This window comes from Cryptomeria japonica, chromosome 6 (genome assembly GCF_030272615.1).
Source record: "Cryptomeria japonica chromosome 6, Sugi_1.0, whole genome shotgun sequence".
In the NCBI taxonomy this organism is placed as follows: Eukaryota; Viridiplantae; Streptophyta; class Pinopsida; order Cupressales; family Cupressaceae; genus Cryptomeria; species Cryptomeria japonica.
Genome location: NC_081410.1, coordinates 52507328 through 52531342, shown reverse-complemented (window position 1 = coordinate 52531342; position 24015 = coordinate 52507328). Strand labels below are relative to the sequence as shown.

Here is a 24015-nt window from a genome sequence, read left to right as displayed (position 1 = left end):
ACAAACAAGCAAAGTGGTTGCATGCACGTTTACAAACAGCTTTGTTACTAGCACAAAAATATCTTGTGCAACATAACAAAAAGTGGAACTGCAGTAACAACTCCTGCACCGCAACTCACTTCTGATATTGAACGAAGAATATGGAAGTACCGTTGTATTTGTAAACAACTGGAAAAATATTATTTTATTGAAAAAAAGATGCTTATCTTGCACATAACTAAAGCAATATAAATGTGCAACATATATAAAGTTAAACTTGAATTTATACCATACTGTACAATGAACAAATACCATATAGTACTGGTGAAATTGATGGAAGGGAGCTTTCTTGATGGGTAGAAAACGAAAGACTTTATGCATCAACCTCTCCCTTGTCCATTAATCGATGACTATGGTGAAAGGAAGAAGGAATCAATAATAGCGAAAGTCCTGGGAATACAAATACAACCAAATGTATCTTTGGCGATGAACCTTTAATACAGAGAAACCTGGTACCAGAAACTGGACACGAATCTATGTTACTCTAAATTTTAGTCACCAGAGAACAATGCTCGAGATTTCTTAAAACAATCCTGGCAAAAACTTTGGCCTGAAGTGGTGCAGTTGCTGCTGCAGCTGCAGCCCTAAGAACACGCCCAGCTCCTGCTTTTTGCAGAAGACTTGCATGATGCATGGTATGCCTTCCTCCAGGCATGGTGAACTGCACTCACAAAATGCAATTAAGAAAAATGTTCAACTCATTACATGTTAGCATTTCAGACGATTTAACAATTTGAAAATCATGCCCCAAAATACCTGTAAAAGTGCAAATGCAGCACATGCTCTCAAAACTGGGGAAGGATTCCGTATCATGGTTACAAACCTACCTACCTCAGCACCACTGCAAAATTCAGGTTAGCACAGATTATTATACTGAACAAGAAGAAAGCAACCACCATGAAATCAAAACATGTTATGATACAGTTAGATTTGAATTCATATTTCCAAAACCAGCTACAATAATTTTTTCTTTGATTTGGAATTTTTTTTAAATTGCCTTTATTATAAGCAGTATAAAACGTGCTGATTCAATTCGATCACAGCTCAGATTTCACCAACTAGCATGATAGAAGTTAGCTTGTAAAATGATTTTCTTAATTATCATTATAGAAGAGATGAAGTGAAAATCACCACAAGACGAATAGTGCAATAATCACGTTATGCCAAAATTGTTTTTGACATGCTCTTAAGAATCTTCAGTAGTTCTAATATTGAATGATATTTTTGAGCAAGACACGCATCTCTTTCATTCCAATCAGATAATGAAAAGCATAATTGGGTTTGCAACTGATATTGCTTTACAATCCATCATACCAAGTGGGACGCATCCTTCCATTCCAGTCACATCTTCCATTTTCCTAAAAAACTAACAATCATTGTTTACAAGGCAGGGAATTCTAGAAAAACATTTAGGTCTTCCATAGTTTGCCTGTTACCCTTAACATCTTGATACTCATCTAAGAGTTGCCTGCTTTTCTTCACTTATGGAGAATATCAAAAGCCAATAATAAAGTTTCATCAGCAATTTAAAATTAACTGTCTTCAAGAACTTCTATCTACTTGCCAATTGATACACGAGAGCATTAAAACCAATTGTTTTGCAAGAGAAACTGCCAAAAGATACATCCAAAAATATGTCCAATCGCATTGGCTAATAATAATAATGAGATGTTAGATCTCGAACGCATGTAGCCTTTGCTACAGATTATTGATCTCATAATCAAATAGTGTATAGCAATATAGTTTATACGAGGCATGATTCTACCCATTTTCCTATTACACCATTCAAATGTTGAAATCAAAAACGTCTATACACACAACAAAATGTAAAGAATTCATGATGAAATTCAATCCTTTCCACTAATAGACAACAAAAAAGAAAAATGATATTCTATTACTCAAGTTGGACTAAAATTATGCTGATGACAGATTTGCAAGCCCTAGCCAAACTCTTTTTCTTATACACAGAAAAGAAGTTATCTTTAAAATTCCTACAAATAACATACTATCAACTTAAAAAGCACATGGAGCTAGAAATTCAAAAGAGAGATCAGTTTTAAACAAAATCATGTCATAAGTGATAATTTTTTAAATTCAATAGTAATTACCACCCACCATTGCAAGTTGCATAACTTCTATCCATGTCACGAAAACCAATGCATTTGCTATGCACACCATCCATGACAATCTTTGTTTTTACACCAATATTTATTTGCTGACATATTATATGGGAGTGGTAGTTATGGAAGGGCTTTCATGTACTCACACTCTAACCCTCTGCCTCCTTAATTAATCAGCTCCCACCCAAACCATCTCCCCCTAGCCACACCTTTGGGCCAAACATAGGCATTCATCCTTCTCTCTAAGAAGGCAAAGGCCTGCTCACAGATCCCAGTCCATCAACAATCTAGCCAACTTTAGACTAGTTGTTTTGAATGAGAGAAACCAGTTTCATAAGGTTGGCCTATCAAATCTATCCAGCACCACACCCAAAGAAAAATCATGACCCTCATTCATTTCATAAAAAGAAAATTGGTACTACCAATATAAGGAAAACTCTTCAAGGTAAAATTCACCTTGGATCACAAGCTCTTGATGCTGAAAACAGAGAACTTCTATTTACGAGTTCAGGGGTGGTGTCCTTGGACCAAGACTCTTGATCTTGGATTCGAGATAATTGAAAACTATATAGATAAATCGATATCCTGACAATGCCAAAGGGCTGTTTTATTGCCATCTCCTCTTTGATAAGAAAATAATCGAGCTGTCCAGCTGGCACCCAGTTTTTGATAAGATACAGTCTTTTAATGAATCCATGGCCACCTATCTTCAACCATACTGAGAATTTACCAAGTACTATCCTTACTTGGATTAGGCTTCCCCTCCTCCTAGCTCCATGCTAGCAGGACCATTAGTATACACAATGCCAGGTAGATAAGGACTTATTAACTTAATAGTATACACAGCTGCAAATCTGAATTTTTTTATGAATTAAAGCATGTTAACAGCTAGGCAATTAGGGTTTGAGGGCTGCCATGCCTCAAACCCTGGATCAAGCAATGCCTCCTTCAGTGTGATTCTTACCTGAGGCAAGCACATTCAATAACCCCTTGTTTACACTCAGCTAGGCAACCGAGGACAGTAGAAAATATTTCAGATCAGGGAATCCACACAAGGTATCATCCAGCTCAGCTAGGAGACTGTTCATACATCTCATTACAATTTTTTAGAGTACTGTAAAGGTTTCCATACTTGGTCTAACTTTGGATCTATAGAGCTACAGATAGTTGTAATTCTGTTATTCCAGAGATAATAATAAAACAGTTTAAGTTGTCCTCATTTATTTATCTGTTCCTTTATAATTAATTTAAGTTGCAATCTAGCTATGTGAAATCCTGGGGGAATAATATCCGTCAGTTGTAGTTTGCTGTGTTGAAAGGTCAGTAAAGTTTGGATAGTGTCACAATAACCCTAGGATGTTACACAGCTTCTAATGTTTAATTTATGGTTTGTTTTAAAGAGCATTCCATCTACAAAGTAGACTTCCTTTTTGTGCACGAGCATTTACTTTTTTGTCTTATAAGCTTTATTCCTTTCCCCTGTACACTACATTAGAGTCTCAATCCTCTAGCAACCTAATATCATATATATAGTACCAACACCATGCCAAAAGATACATCTATGGATTGACATGTAAATGAAGTAACATGAACCAAAAGGTTGCTTGATTGATGGAAAGTTTATTCATTGAGTTGTGTGTGAGCCTTAGTTGCACCAGGTTTAATTGGGAATTGATTGCACTCATCATTCGCCAATGACTGTTGACACCCCTTCTTCCTCTAAACCTACCAAAAAGAAACAATGGCACAGCTTCCAATGCATGAATATTTTATGGGCCTTGTCACCTACCTAGGTCATTTTTCAGAGTCAATCAAAAAGCACCATTAAGCTATAAAGCCAATTGTGTGAATTCTACCTTCATGACCTGGTTGTACCATACTATAAAAGATAGAACCCCATTCTCTACATAAGAGATGTGCAGATAAAAGCATTCTGCTCTTTCATTAGAAATGAGAAAAAGAGAGGAGAACAAATGCAAAAAGGCATACTGTGAGAAATCCACTCCTCTAAAGATTAGAGAAGAAACTAAAAATCCAAAAGAAAATGATGCCTCATCCCCATCCCTACAAATTGGGATGGTTCAACACATGCAACACCCAAAAAAAAAATATTACTCTCCAATTCCACTTTTCATTTACTATTCATCCGTTTTAGGAGGAAATAGTCTGTGACGTGGTGTCAATGGAGGCTGTAATGTACTCATTGGACACCCCAAAATGCACAATAACTGAGGTGCCACTTTGGTTCCAAAGAAGATTGTGCCTTGCAGTAATGCATACTCAACATTATACACCTCACATTCAGCTGACAACGAACCTATTGCACCAAAGATAGATCAGATTTCGGAGACCATGATTACCCAAATCTGTTCTATGCTTGTATACAGACTTCTGAAAAAGGGTCAGCTCCCAAAACAAGCCAAGCAGTTTGCCGAGCAGCATCTGAAAGTCAAGGCTCCACACCCACTTCCTAGACTTGATGCAATCGAGACTATTGCTTTACAAGAAAGGAAAACTGACCCAGAAGGATTCAACAATAATGGTACATGTGGTGACGCCAAGAACATATTCATGGACCACAGTGCCAATAACTATAGAAATACTTCACTGGTTTATGGTCACCCAGTATTCTCCCAAATTCTTGTGACCACCCATCCATCTCCAGCAAATGACACACAGACTCTAGCAATGGAACAGAGCACTCTGCATAAGATTAAACACTGGTTTCAAGCATGGTTTCAATAAGGTCCAAACATACCTCCAACCAAAATGCAAGGCCCAAATCTCACAGATTCTTGCCACATAATTCCAAGCATCAGTCTACAAATTTTGAAGAATGTAGCCTACACGGCGACCCAAGAGGCACTTTTGAGGCTCACGTTATCTCAAGCCATGCACCAACTCATCAGGCATCTACCAGCAAACAATTACACTCCAAAAACACTGGAGGATGACGAGTCATACAAGGAAATGGTTTCACTTCCAGGTGATTCTTGGCCTCCATAGCATGAATCTAACTCTAGTATAATTTAGACAACGAAGATAGGATAGAAGATGGCTGGATCCTCTGCCAGGATTCAACCTAAGCCCTGCACCATATAATGAGGACTCCTTTATTCATAAACCAGGAACCTCCCTAAAGAATAGTCTTTACCTGCTCTAGAAGAAAATTAGTTTGCAAGATCCCAGTTGGCATAAACATAATCTGCACTTGAGAAAAATATTTCCATTAATGCAGAGCCCACTTTCTGAGAGTTAAGAAAATTTGTGTAAAGACACACAAAACAGTGTATCCGACTCCTCATTTGAATACCCAATCAAAAAACTCCAATTCTTCCAGTGCAAATTAAACCCAGTGGTTGTCTCAGTTCTTTGATAACAACCATTTCATAACTTCCATGAAAAATAAGATCACGTCACCATTTTGTCATTGTAAAAATTTCAATACCTCATACATGGGGAATTCCACAGAATCTGTTATAAAATCTGCTTTGTAAGATTAGAAACAGCATAAGGGATGACTATCCTAACCACGTACAATAAAGAATCTAGCATGAAAATTCAGTTCGGATGAGAAAATCAGAGCTGTGCATAGGCATGGAATCCCCAGTATTCAACTAAAATGATTTTTTTACAAATTCTTAATACCCTCCTATAATAATATTTGCTAAGGTTATATACTTCACCTGCACCGAAGATGTCCTGCTTCTTGTATTCGTGCTGTCTCTGCAACTTGTGCCAGAGCAGCAGGCGCACAAGAAGAAGCTGCTACTGAAAATGTCTGATGATCTGAAAATGTCATGATAAAAGCTTCTATATGTCGTAGTGCCATACGCCTTGCACCATCTAAGTTTCCATTCTTTGGAGCACTATCAAAAACCATACCGGCTGCCGCAGCTTCCTCCATCCTGTACATAAAATACACACACTACGATGCAGTCATCCAAATGACATGAAAATCCTAATCCACAAAAAGATTATGTCTAAACCTCCCAAGTCTGAAAACCAGTAGCAAACAAGAAACACATGCAACAGAAATAAACTTAGATAAACTAGGAATCTTACTGCACCAAACACACCAATTTCTTACAATGTGCTCTAAAATGCATAAAAAAATAAGCAATCAAGGTTTACTGCTGGAAAGACCAAATCTATTGCTAGGGATTAAGAATACAATAAAGCAGTCCTAATCTGATTTCTGGGTGGAATATCTAAGAACTACGGAAAAAGAGATTGTAAATTAGCAAGTTCATAATATAAAAAAATTCAAATTTGGTGATTTTTATTTGTAATGTTGTGATAGATAAGATAGAGGGGAGTCAGAAAGAGAACATAATTGCTGGACAAAAAGAAAGCAAAACAAGGAACCTTGCTGTCTTATCACATTTTATATTAATCTTGCAAAAAAAGTGAAAGCATCCTAGAGGGTAAACCAATAAAAAGAAAACTATTTTATCAAAAACCTGTCCTAGTTATTAGAATATTGTAATGTTTCTTTAATGCTCATCTTAGTCATTTTAGTCGTCTTTAGTTAGTTTCTATTTTCAGCTTCAGTCTACGATTGTGTCTTTTAGAAACATCGTATCTTATAAATTCTTTATATAGAGCTCTCGCTCTATTGTTTAATAACATCGAATATTTAAACATGGTATCAAAGCAAAACAATGGGATTTCATAAAATTTGGCGATCGTAACCTCTTCTTATTTGAAATTTTTTCTAGAAATTTGTTTTTTTTACTTTTTATAAATCATTGGAGGTTTTGTTGAAATCTTTGCAGAATTTCATGGGCTCTTTTGGAGCTATAATTCAAAATTTTGTGGGTTCATGGACCTCTGTTCGTGGGCAGTTTGGTTGCTGCGTTTGAAGATCGTGGAGGTTTTCTTCTGCTTTTTCGTGCCCACGGATTTCTGTTTTCTGTTCGCGACTGTGGTGTTTCAGATCTGCAACCTGCATTTGTATTCTACATCCTGTGACCTAGGGTTTCAAATCCTTTGTACCTGCGGTCTAGGGCTTCGTAGAGTCGGGCCTATTCGATGTCTTCATCTCCCTGCAACAATACGACTAGGGCACGCAAAAATTTCCCTTAAAAAATTTCTGATGGGTTTTAATAAAAAATTTCCCTTAAAGAATTTTAATAATTTTTATCCTAAAAATATTATTTTGTTTGGTTTATAATTTTTATCTTGAAAATTATTCTATAATGGTTTTTCGATTTTTGCCTCAAAAATCGTGTTGGGTTTTGCCTGATTTTATCCTCAAAAATCATGCGTACAGGTGTTCCTGTCTTAGGGTTTTTACCATTTTTCCAAAAAAAAAATGATGTTTTGTAAACTTCAGTTTCTGGGTTTGGCGAGTTTTTTCCTCAAAAATCATGGCTTCTTGCAATCTGTTTTGGGGCATCATCCTCATCTGCAAAAGTTTGTGGACGATTTGTGTTATCCAGAAGTTCTCCAAATTCTAGGTGGGTCCATGGCAGGCTCATGTCATAGAACGTTCTGAGAAGAAGGGGGCAGTCTTCTTTGTTTTTCTCTAGGTAGTTAGAACGATGACCATTAAGGGAGGGTATTAGAATATTGTAATGTTTCTTTAATGGTCATCTTAGTCATTTTAGTCGTCTTTAGTTAGTTTCTATTTTCAGCTTCAGTCTACAATTGTGTCTTTTAGAAACATCGTCTCTTGTAAATTCTTTATATAGAGCTCTCGCTCTATTGTTTAAAAATATCGAATATTTTAACACTAGTGACACTTGTTGAGAGAGAACTCAAACAACAATTAAAAATTTTGTATTCCACGTAATCCCACAAATTACAAACTTCAACAAGCAAAGACACCAATTATTATTTATTTCCAAAAAAAATTACAATGTCATTTAGAGCATGGCTAAACAACTCATCCTAGCCTATGTTACCTCAGTATTTCCCCCAAGAAAGCATCCTAGAGGGTAAACCAATGAAAAGAAAACTATTTTAACAAGCTCTGTCATAGTGACACTTGTTGACAGACAACTCAAACAACAATTAAAAATTTTGCATTCCATGTAATCCCACAAGTTACAACTTCAACGAGCAGAGACACCAATAATTTCCAAAAAAAGCACAATGGCATTTAGAACATGGCTAAGCAGCTCATCCTAGCTTATGTTACCAGATCCTACAGTATTTCCCCCAAGTATCACTTCTAGTCCAATTCTAGTCCTGCATCCAATTGAATTGGAGAGTACCAAAATCAGATAAGCAAAATGAAAGTTCTCCATCTATCACAGAGATGTTGGTCATCATGCATGCACTGGCCAAGTTCAGGCAGCATCTAGTGAATGCAAAATTTGTGGTGAAAATAGATCACAACTTGATGTACTTTCTGAGTCATAAGAACTTGAATGAAAGACAACAAAAATGGGTGAATAAAATAGGCCTATGACTTCGACATTGAATATGTTAAAGAAAAAAACCCACCCTCACCCTATGGATTAAAGTAATGTTTTTTTTATCGATAACTGGTTTAATTTTTATATTGCTTGAAAGGAAAGTATACATGCCTTAAGTTGCTCAGCAGCATTCCACAAAATGGGGTCTTGCCCCTACAATAACAAAAAGAACCCAAGACAGACACCACACCTACAAAGCCTACCATACCAGATACATTCCTTACAACTATGCATCCCCACCCAACAAACCGACAACCCACAAAAGACCAACCTACCGGAACCAGCCAAGGGCTTCCTCCCTGGAGAAGTTGGGAATGCCCTGTGACTGGGACCTGCCTCGGGCAGCTCCATCCCGAAACCTGTCGTGGTTCCTGGTCGTCCACCTCGCAGCATACTGCGATCCACCACCTTCGCATTCTTCCGTGGGATTTGGTGACGCACCAACGGCCGCCCATCTTCGCCAATTGGAGTCTGCAACTTCACGGGGGTCTGCTTGCCACGCATTTTCGCTCTCTCCACCGGTCCCAACTCTCGCACAAATTCCACAATTTCCTGCCACCCATTCCTTGCATCCTCCATCTGGGCTTCCACCGAACGAGAAGCCGACCACACCACCAGAGGCTGCACTGCTTCCATTCCCCCACCTAAACGCCACCACGGCCCTTGCTCCATTCTCAGACCCTTGCCAATCTCCGCTCGAGCCACCACCTCTGCCAGGCCACCCGACCATTTTGGTCTCAGTACTACGAACGTCACCCACAGCACCTCCTTTGAACCTCCCACCATCAGGGCCAGAGCCACGAACAGGGACGAAACATCCAAATTAGTTCGCGGGCGACAGTCAATGTCCAAGAATTCTTCCCCAAACATCAAGCGAACAGCCCTCCAGAAAACTTCCTCGTCCACCCTAAAAACATTCAATAGGTGGTTGCTTGAGATTGTACCTTGAAATGCAAGCATTTGGCCCTCTGTAAGCATCGAGAAGTTGGCTTCCATCCTTCCCCGAACTCACAGCCAAAACCAGCACTCACAATAGCCAAAACAGTCCTCTGCACAATGCCAAAAAAAGGAAAACGAGGGCCTAAAATAACAATCTGCAGCCACTCCAAAAATTAATTTCTTCACACGCACCACCTCATATCACGCATCATCAGCAGAACAAAACTCCATACACTGATATCATTGCACCTGCACCGCCATTACAACTTGTTGCCAGTTCGATGAAACTCAAACCATGTGAGCCATCCCCACCCCTCCATCATGCGTATCTAAAATGGATCACGCAAGTCTCAACACCACGTCTCGGGTTCCCCTTTCAAACACAAAGCACCTTCATCCAAAATCTAAGGGACTCAAATCCCTTAGGTCTTCAAAGAAATTAAAATGATAAGCCAAGGAACCATTTGCACCTACGTTCGAAAACCTATCAGCCTCAGCATTCGCTTCCCTAAGAACATGTGATACCTTAAAATCCTCAAACCCACTCAGAAGGTTATTCATCCTTCTGATATGTTTATCCAGGTGCCAAGCCTCCATCCGTCCCCTAGCAATACCATTCGCCACTATTTGGGAGTCCCCTTCAAGATGGAGTTTTTTCACCTCCAATTTCTTCGCCAAAAGAATTGCTTCAATTGCCGCCTAACACTCGGCTTCGTTGTTAGTACCATCCACCAATCTCTTTGCTCCAAGAGCAAGAATACTACCAATCTCATCACGAGCTATAACCCCTGCCCCGGAGATCCCAAGATTCCCCCTTGATGCCCCATCAAAGTTGATCTTGGTCCATCCCTTATCTGGCGGAATCCACTCTTGGCTTTTATCGCCCATCCTAGGAGGATAAACCCTCAAAAGCCCATTAGCAGGCCTGGATTTGATCAAAGGCCAACCCACGAAGATACCAGCATCAAATTGAGTGAAAGGGGTCTTTGCCATATTAACCTGGGAAGCAGCATTAGAGACTAATTCTGAAATTGCCCTCTCCAACCTCATCAGAAAGCGCTCCATTGGTTCTGATTTGTCCTCGAAAAGTCTTCGATTTCGTTCTTTCCAAACTTCCCACATTACAATTGAAGGCATGACCTTCCAAATTGCAGCAAAAGTTGAAGAATTGTACAAAGCCGGCCACAATTCCAACCAATCACGCAAATTCCCTGCCAGCGGCCCCTTCCAACTCAGCCTCTGCAACCCAAAGCGCAATGCTTCCTGGGCAAATTCACATCTCAAGAGGAGATGATCCACATCTTCCTCCTCCTTACAAAGCACACAACGGAAGGGACCCCCAAACCCCATTCTTTTGAGTCTATCCCCGGTCAGAATCTGGCTGTTGCCCGCCAACCAAGAGAAGCACCTGCTTTCGACAGACAAGCATTGTTCCAACATACCTTTGCTTCCCAATCCACCTTCCTGCCTTCTGCCTCCAACAAGGCGTACCCCAGCTTAACGGAATAAATACCACTCTTTGCACCACACCAAATTATTTCATCTTCCTCCCTAGAACTCATCACCTCTTTTGCTAGCTAGGATATTCCTCAACAACCTTTGATCAGCCTCCTCCAAGTTCAGATCACTGGGATCCTTCCAAGTCATTCACTGTCCCAATTCAAAAGAGTCTTGGACCAGAAAATCACTCACTTTGTCTCCCCAATGTTGGATGGTCTTTTGAACAATCCGCTGGGAAGCCCCGACATCCAAACATGGACATTCGTCCCAAGAATCCTGCCAAAAACTAGCCTTACGGCCATCTCCAATTCGCCAAGTCAGATGATTAGTAATGGATTAAAGTAATGTTTTATTCATGATGGTCAATTAGCTTTTAGAATACACCTAAAGAATATTCTTTATTCTTTTTGCTTTTATAATTGTCAGCTTTATCTTCTTATGTTGCTCTTATCCTCTTTGGATCTTATTTAAGGATGTTTTTACTCCTTTATTTAATATTGAATATCTTAAAATCATTGTGTGTTTAAATTTTATACTATGGTATCAAAGCCCAAGTCAAGCTTCAAGATCTAGGAACATGTAAGACCTAGGGACCGTTGCCAACAATGATGATTCAAGGTGGCCACACAAAAAAACATGTACTTTTTTATTGATAAAATTGCTTTTGTGAAGAATAGGGTTTCAGGTGGATTTTTTCCACAAAATCTTTCCATTTTTTACTCTGAAAATTGTGGGCTATTTTGGTGAAAACGGTGCCTATTTTATGAGAAAAAATCACGACCATTTTCGTAAAAATTGCAGCTGTTTTCATCTTTTATATATAAAATTCGATAGTCGAGGATTTAGCATCACCATTCATTATCTAAAAAAAATCACATGACAATTTTTTAGATATTTTTTATTATATTAAAAACCCATGACTCACAACAACAAAGGAAGGGCGTTGAAAAACTTGCAGAGGAAAAATACATTGTTGGAGAAGGCAATTTGGTCAAATGTTTTAACAAATTTTAATAAAACTATGGTATTTGTCCTGGCAAGGGTTTGTGGAAACCAACATTACAAACTAGGGATTGCAAATGGCAAACAACCCACAGTTAGGAGACAAATAAAACCTGAGACCAATGGTTTGAAAGCTACGATCTGGTTTATTTTTTGTCATAGTTGGAAAAGGAGGTTTTTACAGTTTTTTTAAATTGTGCTTTAACACTAACTAGGCTTGGATCCCAAAAAATTTCCGATATTTTCAACTTCTAATTATCAAAAAAAAATTCTGTATTTGCAAACTAGAGTATCTAGGAATTTTTCCAAGGTTTCTACAATAGTGTATTTTGTAATTACGAGTTGCGGGAGGGAAGATCGCCTCTTTACCCAATATCACTATGAAAGAAAACCAACATTTTACTAGCAAAAATTACAATACATGGAAGCAGCAAATACTTAAAATCTTCGAATATAGATGTTTCCAAAAGATTGTCCTTGATACTGACACCCAGACAACGATTGTGAGTAAATACCAAGCATAAATGACAAAGTAGTCATATTGACAAAATTATCAATGCCTAATGAAAATTTAGGAGCATTTGCGAGAACTACATGATATTTCAGGTAGAAGCATGCCCTCCTTGAAAAATATACTATTTTCGATCATGATGGATGAGAAAGTGTACTTTCAAGAGCATTTTACTCAACTTGAAAGAATCTAAGATCAATTGTCAGCTATAGGTCGGAAGATGGAAGAAGAGGACATTGTAGTAATTACACTAAAAAGCCATCTCCATGATACAACGGGCCATCTTCGTAACAAGACAATTCCTTCTCTCAACTACTCCATTATGTTGTGGAGTATAGGGTGTTGTGTATTGTCGTTCGATACCATGTTCAGCACAAAAGTTATGAACAGAATTCACTTCCATGATTAGATCTAAGAGTTATGAAACACTTTCTCTACTAAAGATTTCAACTTTTGAAATTTGTTAAACACATTCGATTTTGACTTCAAGAAAAACACCCACACTTTCCTACTAAAATCATCAACAAACAAAAAAGTACCTGCAACAGTGACCAACATCATATTCGTTGGTCCCCAAACATTTGCATGAACCAATTGCAAGATCTTGAGGATCTCCAAGCCTATCCATCTAAAACAAAGTTCTATGTAGCTTCCCTACTTGGCAAGCTCCACAAACACCCTGTATCTACTATTGTATACTAGGTAAATCTTCTACCAAATTCTCTTGTGCCAATTGAGAGAGGTAGGTTAAGTTGAGGTGGCCAAAATGCTGATGTCATAGTGTATTGATATTGAATACACTCTTGGTTACGTATGCATGCTCCTGGAACTCTCCAATATCAACAAGTCGATACAAACCATTATCTTCAATAACAACAGCAATGGTTGTATTGGATTCCTTGTCAACAATATAAAATTTGTGTTTGTTAAAAATTACATCCAAATTGGGTCAATGGCGCATCATCTAACTCACTGAGAGCAAATTGAACTTGTTTCTCAAAACATGGAACATTTCCTCTGCCAACAACTATGTACTCCTCAACACCACTGAATATCACTAAATTTGAGCAAATCGTGTACTCCATGAACCAATCTTTCCTATGGGTGAAATATCGAGATGCTCCAGCGTCAGTGTACCACGCAGAAGATTTTCACTGATCTACTGGTCACTAGGCCATGAAAGGATAGAAGGCTAACTCCTTCCACTCAAAATGCTTTACAACATGAGCCTTTTGTGGAGGCTCTCCCGAGTTGGATTTCTTTCAAACTAACCTCTTTCTACAATGCTTCTTCATATGACAGGTTTACACAATAGTGGCATGTGATAATTTTCAGATTCTTCAAGTATCTTCATTATTCCCTTGACCTTTCTTTTAAGACCACTTGTATTTGCCCTTGTCCTTCGTTACAAAGGTTTGTTCCACACTTGGTGTATCACTAGTACTACCAAACTACTTATATCTATCTTGTTACACAAATCTTTGAACTTCAAGTGAACACTAGTTGATGTGATGTTGAGTGTCTCAATGAAATTTCCATACGCCCATGGTAAGCTTTTCAATGTTATGACCACCATATCTTCTTCTATGCAACCTATGGCTTGCAATTGATCATGAATGTTTTTGATATTCATCAAACGAACCTGTAGAGACATTTTTTAAGGAAGAAGGCCTTGCCTTTATCTAGTGTCTCATGCAGATCTTGCAAGTGCTTCAAAATCTCCTAGAGGTTTCACTTGTTTGAAACTCCAAAAGTATTTCATCTGTCATTAATAACTTGATCAATATGACAACTTCTCAATCACACTCATCAAATTGACCTAGTCTTTACACACAACCATACTCCAAGTGTCAGTACCAAGGACAATCTTATCCATTGTTTCCAAGTATTGTAGTTCTTGCCAACGGAACCTTGGCTGCCTTCCAATGCAATGTTGGGTAATAAGGCCATCCCTCCCGTAATTCAAAATTACAAAAAAAGTAGAGAAATCTTGAATTTTTGTTGTCAAGCCCTAAACATTATGCAAAAACAACAAATTTATTAAAAATACTACCAAAAAAAAATTGAATTCTGCCAAAAACCCTAGGCAAATAAAGCCATGATTAAAAAGAAATATCAAAATTCTAGTAAAAATAAAACTCTTGAAAGTCCATAATTCGATGAAAATTCCTCAAAAATGATCAAAAAACCTATTCCGGAATCTGCCCTAACCATCACAATTTTTAAAACAATAAATCCGACATGATCTTTTTCAAATATGGTCATGATTAGTAGGAAAATAATGCACAATGTTCACTACTAGATGCATGATCTTTTTGATGCCATAAAAAGACAATTTTTGTTAGTAAACCAGCAATGTTCAAAGAAAAGGGTATGTGAAGTTGAGAGAAAACAAAACGTTGAGTTCTATAGATAAAAATCCATGATATAGACAAAAACATGCCACATTTTTTCAGATGAATAAACCACCTAATTCACCATGATGTCGTATTGTATCGTACAATGTCCCTTTAGTCCTATGTCATGTGCACAAGTCGTCATTGCAATAGCCCATATATCTCACGCGTTCTCCAATCTTGAGAAATTTGTATAGGTGGCTCTAATAGCATATTACAAAAAATAAGACACTGAATGATTACCAAGATATTTCATAATTAACTAAGGAGCGAAAGTCTCCTTAAATAAGAGTTACAAAAGCTTTATCCAAAAAGGAAAAGAGCGAGCACCAACTATCATGATTTTATCGGTCAACATGATGCATTGATAAAAAAATCATGATTATTTTCTTATATTTTTCCTACGTATTGCAATCTAAGATATGTGTGATATTCTTGCTGATTTTTTCTCAAATCCAGATTTTCCCCCATTAATTGAAAAAATATTTTCTTTTGGTTTGCCAATTTATTACCAAGTTTCATTTTTGTTAACTATGGTTAATTGTTATCTCTCACAAATGCTTTTTCCAACATTTCAATCTCAAAAATTGATGGTCATGACTCCACCACTGCAGAATTAGCTTGCAGCTTTGATTAAAGACACACAAGATAGCTCTATATAGAGCTTTTCTTCTAAGTTATTACATTTTATATTCTAACACATCACCTTATGAAATAGTTAACTTTAGTACATACTTTTGGTACCTTCATTCTATACAAGAGCATTCCTAATAAGCGCAGAATAATTGATCATTATTATACCTTCCATCAAACATATATGCAAGCGCTAATGCAGCCATAAAGCGTGCCATTTTTGAGCCAGAAGATGAACAAAGGTGTACAAGAGCAGGAACTCCTCCCTCCTCAACAATTCGCCAAGCATTACCAGGATTGAATGCTAAATTCCATAGTGCACCAGCAGCAGTCTCATGCACATCCTACCATCAGAAAACACATCATCAAGATTCGTTTAGAATTCCTATCCATATAATAAGCATCTCTAAAATAGTATGCATAACACAAAAAGGTCCAAAGTGCCTCTGCCATGTCAATTACTAGAACCAATTACTACTACAATGTTATTTTAGTTTAATTACTTGCTAGTTTCTGAGTTTCTTTCAGGTTTGCTCATTAGCTATTGTGATTTATAAACTTTAGAGTCCAACTGACTTAATATGGTCATTAGTGTGTATTAACATAATTTCTTTTCTCCTTTCAGCAGAGTAGGAATACCAGATAGTTAAGCCATGCCTAAATAAAGTACAGTTGTATGGCTATTTTTCAATGGGATCTTAATGACAAGATCTAGAAAATTGTGACAATGAACCAGGATTTAATAGGTATCAACAATTACGGACAACTGCCTTGATTTAAGATGTGTATAAAAAAGGATTAAAATGCTGCTAAATAGTGAACAAAAAGAACTTATGTTGGCATACCAGATAGGACATGAAATATACAAGGAATTTACATATACATATATATATATATACACAAACATGAGCTATGAAAGAAGAATACAAGAATGAATATCTAGAGATATAGATATACACAGACATAGCATGTGAATGGGGCTACGCATGCAAAAAGCTGTGAGCCCTTGTTACATAACTATTCAAGGGATATGTTATGTATCTAGAACATGTCCCTTCATAAGTTACAGTATACTTAGGTTCATAGCATGTTGGAATGTCACTTTTTGGGAATTTCCTTAATTTAATCCTGAAACAACAATTCCAACTTAAGGTGAGAACTATAATACAGAATTAACTCAAACTGATGACATTTTATTATGATATTTAACTTAAAAAATTTAGAATAGTTCGGAAGATAGAACTTATCTTCCCAATTAATGCTATCATTTCTCTTCTTCTATATTTGCATATATCTTCCTTGTCTATTCTTCATACAGAATACCTTATAAATGACCACCTTGTAATGCTCTGTACAAAACTGATACAACCACTTCCGATCTATTCCTTTTAGATATGCATAAACTACTTTCAAATCTGCCTGTTCATGTTCATATGTCTCCCAATATCGATATGAAGGTCTGCTGTCCCTTATATGCCTTTATGAATATTCAGAAGTATATACTGATATCCCTTACAGTGATATGTTGCTGTCCCTGATCTGAAGTTGTGATCCGGCAACAATAAGTAATGCTGCTGTTTTGGGTATATCTGTATAAGCCTGAATGTGCCAATGGCAGAGGCTCCGACAAGAGCAGATTTAAATATGGATACAACTAATAAACAAAAATATGCCATGCCTGATCACTAAAATAGAAATAAATAAAATAGTAATTCCCAAATCGATGATTGTTGAAGTGGAAGTGAATGCATTCATATATCTTCCAATTGGAAGGATAAGTTACGTTGTAAAGGTCATGACTTATGTCTATTCATAACTGCCTTCTTTCCTTAACTAATCTCACCCTTCCATATGTAATTAGTCATTTCTTAACCTCTGATTAGTCCCTTTACTTATCGCTGTCTTCAGGATAATGGATTGCTCTCATCAATACTCTTCATAATATAAGTCGCTGTCTTAATATCGTGCTTCTTTAGATATCGATTAGTTGTTTGATAGCATTCTTCCCTTAATCGATATTGTTTAACATAAGTTGTTGACTTCATTAACCCATCACCTTAACATAGATGCTTTAATGTATCATTATAACCATGAGATGATAAATCGCTTGCCCACGAATCTTCCATAACGATCGGCGGTCCAGGGTATTAATGGCACCACCATTCCGACACAGTTCATAACTTACCAGAAAAACTTGCAGCATATGTTCACATATCATCATTATATGTCTCATGTCTTCCATCCTACGTATTTATTTTATCCCTTGGCTTGTTCCTTCATCGCTCCTCTTCTTCATGGTATATCGGCTGTTGATTGCTCTGTTGTAGCCAATGCGTAATAATTAGGAATATATCCTAATCATTCTTGCTTTCTCCATCTTTACCTTTCTTTATTGATTATCGACAATAAGATAATCGCAGACTATGTCCTCTTTAATCATCAATTACACGATATAGTTACAGAATTCTGAGTTGCAATCATCAATGATGAACAATATTGCTACTGGCATTTGGAAGAGGTCACCGTTGTTGATCGATACTCTCTTAATGACTTTGAACACCCATTGTAATCTTTAACAATATTGAGCCATATATGTGTTCTCCATAATAATCGATTGATCATATCCAATGTTGAACATTAACCCATGCCCATCTATCCCTTACTAGATCACTGTTATTTAATCAAGTGATTAGATATCATTCAATGTATTGGAGATCTCTCTAACAGATACAGAATAATCGCTATGGTGTATATTGGTTTTGGTTTATCGATATGAGTCGGCTTCCACTCCATAGACGGCTTGGGAAAGATTCATGACTTAGGACATGCTAGGATCAAAATCAACAATGGAGTTCACACCCACCACTGTCACATGTTTCTGCAACACTTCTGCATTTGATACAAATCCTTCATCAACTTTGCTGATATGGTCAACAACGATATATAATATCCTTTATTTGATTTATCATTTTTACAATTTTCTCTCTTTTAGAGACTTCACAAAATTGAGGAATACTAGCGATGTAACGTCCAATTTTGGGGACATTACACATGTCCTCTTGTGAAAGGTTTTGAACTGAAGAACACTTAGAAAAAAAGTACATAATATATCCTTGGTAAATTTTAACACTAGCTCCACATGGAATCGAAATTGAATTATTAATCTATCTAAGATTGATCTTGATTGGAATTAAACATTGAATCTATCTGACATTTGAATAACACTCATTTGAGGATTCATTTAGAAGTAAAGTAAAATTTGTTAAACTTTAATATTGTAATCAAATATGTCGATGAGAAAGAAGAGGTCAATAAAGTTTAATTTGAGTTTCTTAATCACATGCAAATCAATATTCAAAATTATTTTGTTTGACACTGCATATACTAGAATCTTAGGACCCACTAGCATATCAACTTTGATTTCTTTGTCACTCAAAGTGGAAGTTGTAGAATAGTTACAACCCCGATATTTGATTCTTGGTTAATAAAAATACTCTCTTTAGGAATGAATATTTTATCAGCAACTTGATTTTCTTGTCCATTGAGTTGAAACCTGCGATAGTTTCAACATCGATCACTTTTGTTCTAATCTAGATGACCTCTTCTAAGATTTTAATCATGAAACTTGGGTAAAAAGAAATCAGCTAGGTTCTTCAACACATTAATTTCTGTCTTTATCAGGTTAAATCGTATCAAACTTTCGATATTATTTCTATAAATCTGAATTCTGCTTCAAACAATCTGATTTCTTGTATAAGACTATATTCTTTAGACACCTTTGTAAGAATAGTGCTTCTACTGTGAGCTCAATAACGTGTCCGATAACTTATTATCAAAACTATACCACCAAAGATTTGTGACACCTGCAAAGATCCCATAAACTCTGGATGTATGTCCTTTTGTTGAAAAGATTACACTACTGTTGTTAATACTGAAAACAATAATATTGCACCACTCAAGGAAACATTAAACAATCAGCAAGTTCATTTTGTTCATGTTTCTTCTAATATTTCTTCTTAATTACATTGAGAAAAATTTACATGCTAAATAAATGCTTAATTTTATTTTAATTGAGTATTCTCCTTTGAATTGATCATTCTCCTTGTGATTTTCAGAGATAAAGATTTATAACAGATAGACCACTTTATGAATTGATTAGGATCACTTCATGTTTTTTTTTCCATTGTTCAAAGCACATTTGTGCAATTCTCAATTAATCTTTATTTAATTTCCATCAAATATATTATTTAATCGATATCCAGAAAATCTGTTATCACGGTGCAAGACTATAGGTTGTCTCTAGTACTTACTGTTGTTTGTAATTAGGGCTGGCGGATTCCAATTGCCTTGGGCAACATTGGAATCCGCCTAAGGGGGCCAACCCCTTCTCCAACATATAGGGCCAGGCCCAATACCTCTCGGCTCCACCTAAAAGGTCTCCACGCTACATCCAAACCCAACACGCCTCCATGATAGGGCCAACCCTATCCATTTCGCTTAAAAGGAATTAAATAAATTAATATGTTTAATTTGCAAAGAAGGCCGACATGATTAAGAAGATTACTACTCCTATAAATAAAGCATATACTTCTCATAACATCATTCATTCAGTTTTGCAAGAAGGTGTGAAATATATTCTAAAGAAGCGAAATATATATTCAAGGCAGTTGATAACAGCGAACTACATTAAAGGGCAGCAGATCATTAATAGAAGACAGCGAACTTCATCAAAGGCAGCAGATCACCACCAAGAGATAGAGAACTCCATTGATGGCCCAAACAAACCCTATAGAAGGACTGCGAACTACTTGAAAGGTGCTGCTACCCTTGTTGCACACAGCAAGTCTGATTAGGAGGACTACAAATCATGATCTCCATTAGCAAACTAATTGTGTAGACTTCTATGTCATCTTCCTTGTGACTGCAACATCTATACTCTAGATAAGTGTGTAATTATCAGTTGAATTCAAAACCATAATTAGATCTGAGGATCTTTTCTGGCTGGGTTTTTCCTCCTAGGAGGTTTTCCCAGGGTAACTGTGCTTTGCCTTTATGCATTTATTTCCTTTACTATGCTTAAATCTGGACAACAATAAATCTAATTAACCTAGTTAAAACTAATTCTGATTTTCTGAGTTTTATTCAGTCTGAAAGTACTAAAATTAACATGGTATCAGAGCTATAGGTTAGATCAATCTTCAAATTTAAAATTCGGTACACCTTTATTTCCAGATTGCTGTAGCTTTTGCAGGTCAAGTCAATGGGGCTGAAAATTGAAGATAGGCTTGATGGGAATCTCAATTTCACTGCATGGAAAGTTCGAATCAAGTTGGCCCTAGAGGAAGAAGATCTTCTCCAATTCATAGAAGCCAAAGAGCTAATTGAGCCTACGGATGCTGCTGAACTAAAACAATTCAAAAAGGATGCTGTCAAGGCCAGGAAGATTCTCATTGATTCAGTCAAAGACCACCTAGTCACCTCTATTGCCTCATTTACCACTGCAAGGGAAATGTTCAGCCATTTACAAGATACATATGAAATTAACAATCTTAGTAGGGCAATTACTTTAAGACAGCAACTACTTAATATCAAAATGGCTAAAGAAGATTCTGTTATTTCCTACTTCATGAGAATTTCAAAATTAAAGAATCAGCTAGTTTTAATTGGCCATAACCTGGAAGACAAAGACCTTGTCATGATTGCCCTAAATGGCCTACCTCACTCATGGGAGTCATTTATCCAAACTATCAGTGGCAGGACTGAGTTGCCTACCCTTGATCGCCTTAAGAATGATTGCATTCAAGAAGAGTCTCGCCTCATCACAAGGGGGCAAACCAAAAGTCCCCATGTAGATGATCATCTCATGCTTGCAGCTCAATGCAAGAAAGGGGGAAATTGGAAGAATCCTTATCCAAAAAGAACTAGGGATTTCAAACCATTTAGTTCCCAACACCCTTGGAAGAAACCAAGAGATACCTCACGTGTCCGATGCTTTAGATGTGACAAATTTGGTCACTATGCTAAAGAATGTCAGAATAACCCTAACCAAAGTGAAGCCAACCTAAATGAAGTCTCAGAACAAAATGATGACTTCTTATTCATCTTTGCTCTATCTAGCAGTGTTCCTTCAGATAGCAATACATGGTTGATTGACAATGGTGCCTCTAGACACATTACAGGTTACTGTGATCACCTTTCAGGCTTAGTTGAAAAGGATACCAGCCTTCACGTGGTAATTGGTGATGACGCTCGTTATTCGGTAAGAGGTTCTGGCTCTACTTCCCTGAATTTAGATTTTGGTATTTCCTTGCACCTCAGTGATATCTTGTTTGTTCCTGGAATTAAAAGAAATCTAATTTCCATTTCTGCTTTAGAAGATAAAGGTTATCAAATTGCATTTTCTGAGAGAAAAGTCCTTGCTTGGCCTAAGAAAGCTAATTTTAAATCTGCTCGTATAATTGGTCATAGATATGATAGTCTTTATAAGCTCTCTACTAACCCTATTCAAGCCCTCATTAATGAGGCTCCGGAATCCTGTGAGTTATGGCATAGAAGACTTGGACATTTGCATTATCAAGCCCTTCCATCTCTTGAAAGATTAGTCAAAGGTATGCCTAAACTTAGTCAAATTCATGATAACACTTGTAAAGGTTGTGCTATAGGCAAAAATGTTAAAAGTCCATTTCATAAAAGTGAAAATAGAGCTAAAGACAAACTAGAACTTGTTCACTCTGATTTATGTGGTCCTATGTCTATAGCATCTCCTAGTGGATTTTTGTATTACATAATCTTCATAGATGATTTTTCTAGGAAAACTTGGATCTACTTCTTGAAATCTAAAGAATCTGATGAAGTCTTAAGTAAATTTAAAGAGTTTAAAGCATTAACTAAAAACTTCTCTGGTAAAAGAATTAAATGCTTAAGATCTGACAATGGAGGTGAGTACACCTCTGGTAGCTTTTATGATTTTTGTGTTGAGTCAGGAATTAAGCGGGAGTTTTGTGTACCATACAACCCTCAACAAAATGGTGTTGCTGAAAGAAAGAATAGGACTGTTATGGAAGCTGCAAAGGCTATGATCCATGATCAAGACTTGCAGATCTTTCTATGGGCTGAGGCTTCTAGAACAACAGTGTATATCCAGAATAGATGTCCTCATCGTGTCCTGTGTATGTTCATGTGCCCAAGGAAAAGCGATCAAAGTTGGAACCCTCCGGAAAGAAAGGCATGCTAGTCGGATATAGTGAATCCTCCAAGGCATTCAGGATTCTCATCCCAGGTCAAAGGTATGTGGAGGTAAGTAGGGATGTTACATCTGAAGAAGACATTGCTTTTAAGAAATTGAAAGGTTCTCGTGTTATTGATGAAGCTAATGACAATCAAAATATAAATGTTGATTCTAACCCTAAGATTCAAAGGGAGCAAATTTTATGCAATCTTCCAAGGAAATGGAAGATTTTCACACTACAAATACATCATCCAAATACCCAATACTTGCGCAACTTGAACAAGTTTCCACAATCGAATTTAGCACAATGATGAGGGCCAGGCTAACTTTACACTGTGACTTACAATCAGCAAACCACAAAAAGTATGAACCAAGGAATTCATCACAATATCTTCATAAGCATCCACTATAATCAATGAACTCTAATTAATCTATGAGAAGTAGATACCAGGCAACATGTTGAAACAGCACACCAAAATCCACCATATCTTCAATGGCTCAAATTGATTCTCAAGTCAATGGTCAAGATTACAAGATAAAATCTTAATTAGGGTTTGTTACAACAAACTCTGCTATGACCAATGTAATAATTACAATGAATTGGACACGTCCCTGTTTGATTTCTAACCAACAGGAATTGAGGTTAGGTACATAAAATAATATTTGATGAAGCACCATGTGTCACTTGCTCCTTCACTGGATGAGTCGGGTTCAATGTATCTAGACGTGCTGACTTGGAAGAACTTGATTAGCCAGATGATGACCAAATGCCCACCTCAGCATATGCACAACATGTAGATCCTCACAAAGTGTTTGTGATGGGGAAATATCTTTTGATACTCAACATTATCCATGCTCGATATGATGAAGATGGGGCATATTTCCAAATTTTATCATCTTTGTATGATCAAGCAAACTTTCTAACTTTGGTTAGCTCTTTTACCACGTTAGGAATGAAAACTACTATCTCTTTATTATCTTCCTTGCCTTGATCTTTCTTTTTTTCACATTTCATCATCATCCTTCTTATACCCTGGATGTACTTGACCTTGACCTTTGGAAATCCAAGGTTGTTGCACTTGTAGCTTTCATTTGCACTATCTTCCTGTGTCATCACCTTCAACATGTTGATCTTTGCACTTGCATTGCTGAGTTCTTTGACTTGATTCCTTGGCGTACACATGCTGTTGAGCCTTTATCTTGAATTCCATCTTGTCATGAT

At 37.0% G+C, this 24015-nt stretch overlaps 1 protein-coding gene across 1 annotated transcript in view; it reads right to left on the bottom strand.

The window, feature by feature from the left end:
- Positions 1–218: 218 nt before the first annotated feature.
- The window catches only part of LOC131064228 (protein ARABIDILLO 1), an 87952-nt gene continuing 64155 nt past the window's right edge, over positions 219–24015 (bottom strand). Inside the window, exons 9-12 of the mRNA XM_057998313.2 lie at positions 15734–15909; positions 5846–6067; positions 796–880; positions 219–700 (exon numbers count right to left, since the gene is read on the bottom strand). Coding sequence (XP_057854296.1) covers positions 524–700; positions 796–880; positions 5846–6067; positions 15734–15909 — 660 coding nt within the window. The 3' untranslated portion in view covers positions 219–523. The remainder of the gene's footprint in view (positions 701–795; positions 881–5845; positions 6068–15733; positions 15910–24015) is intronic.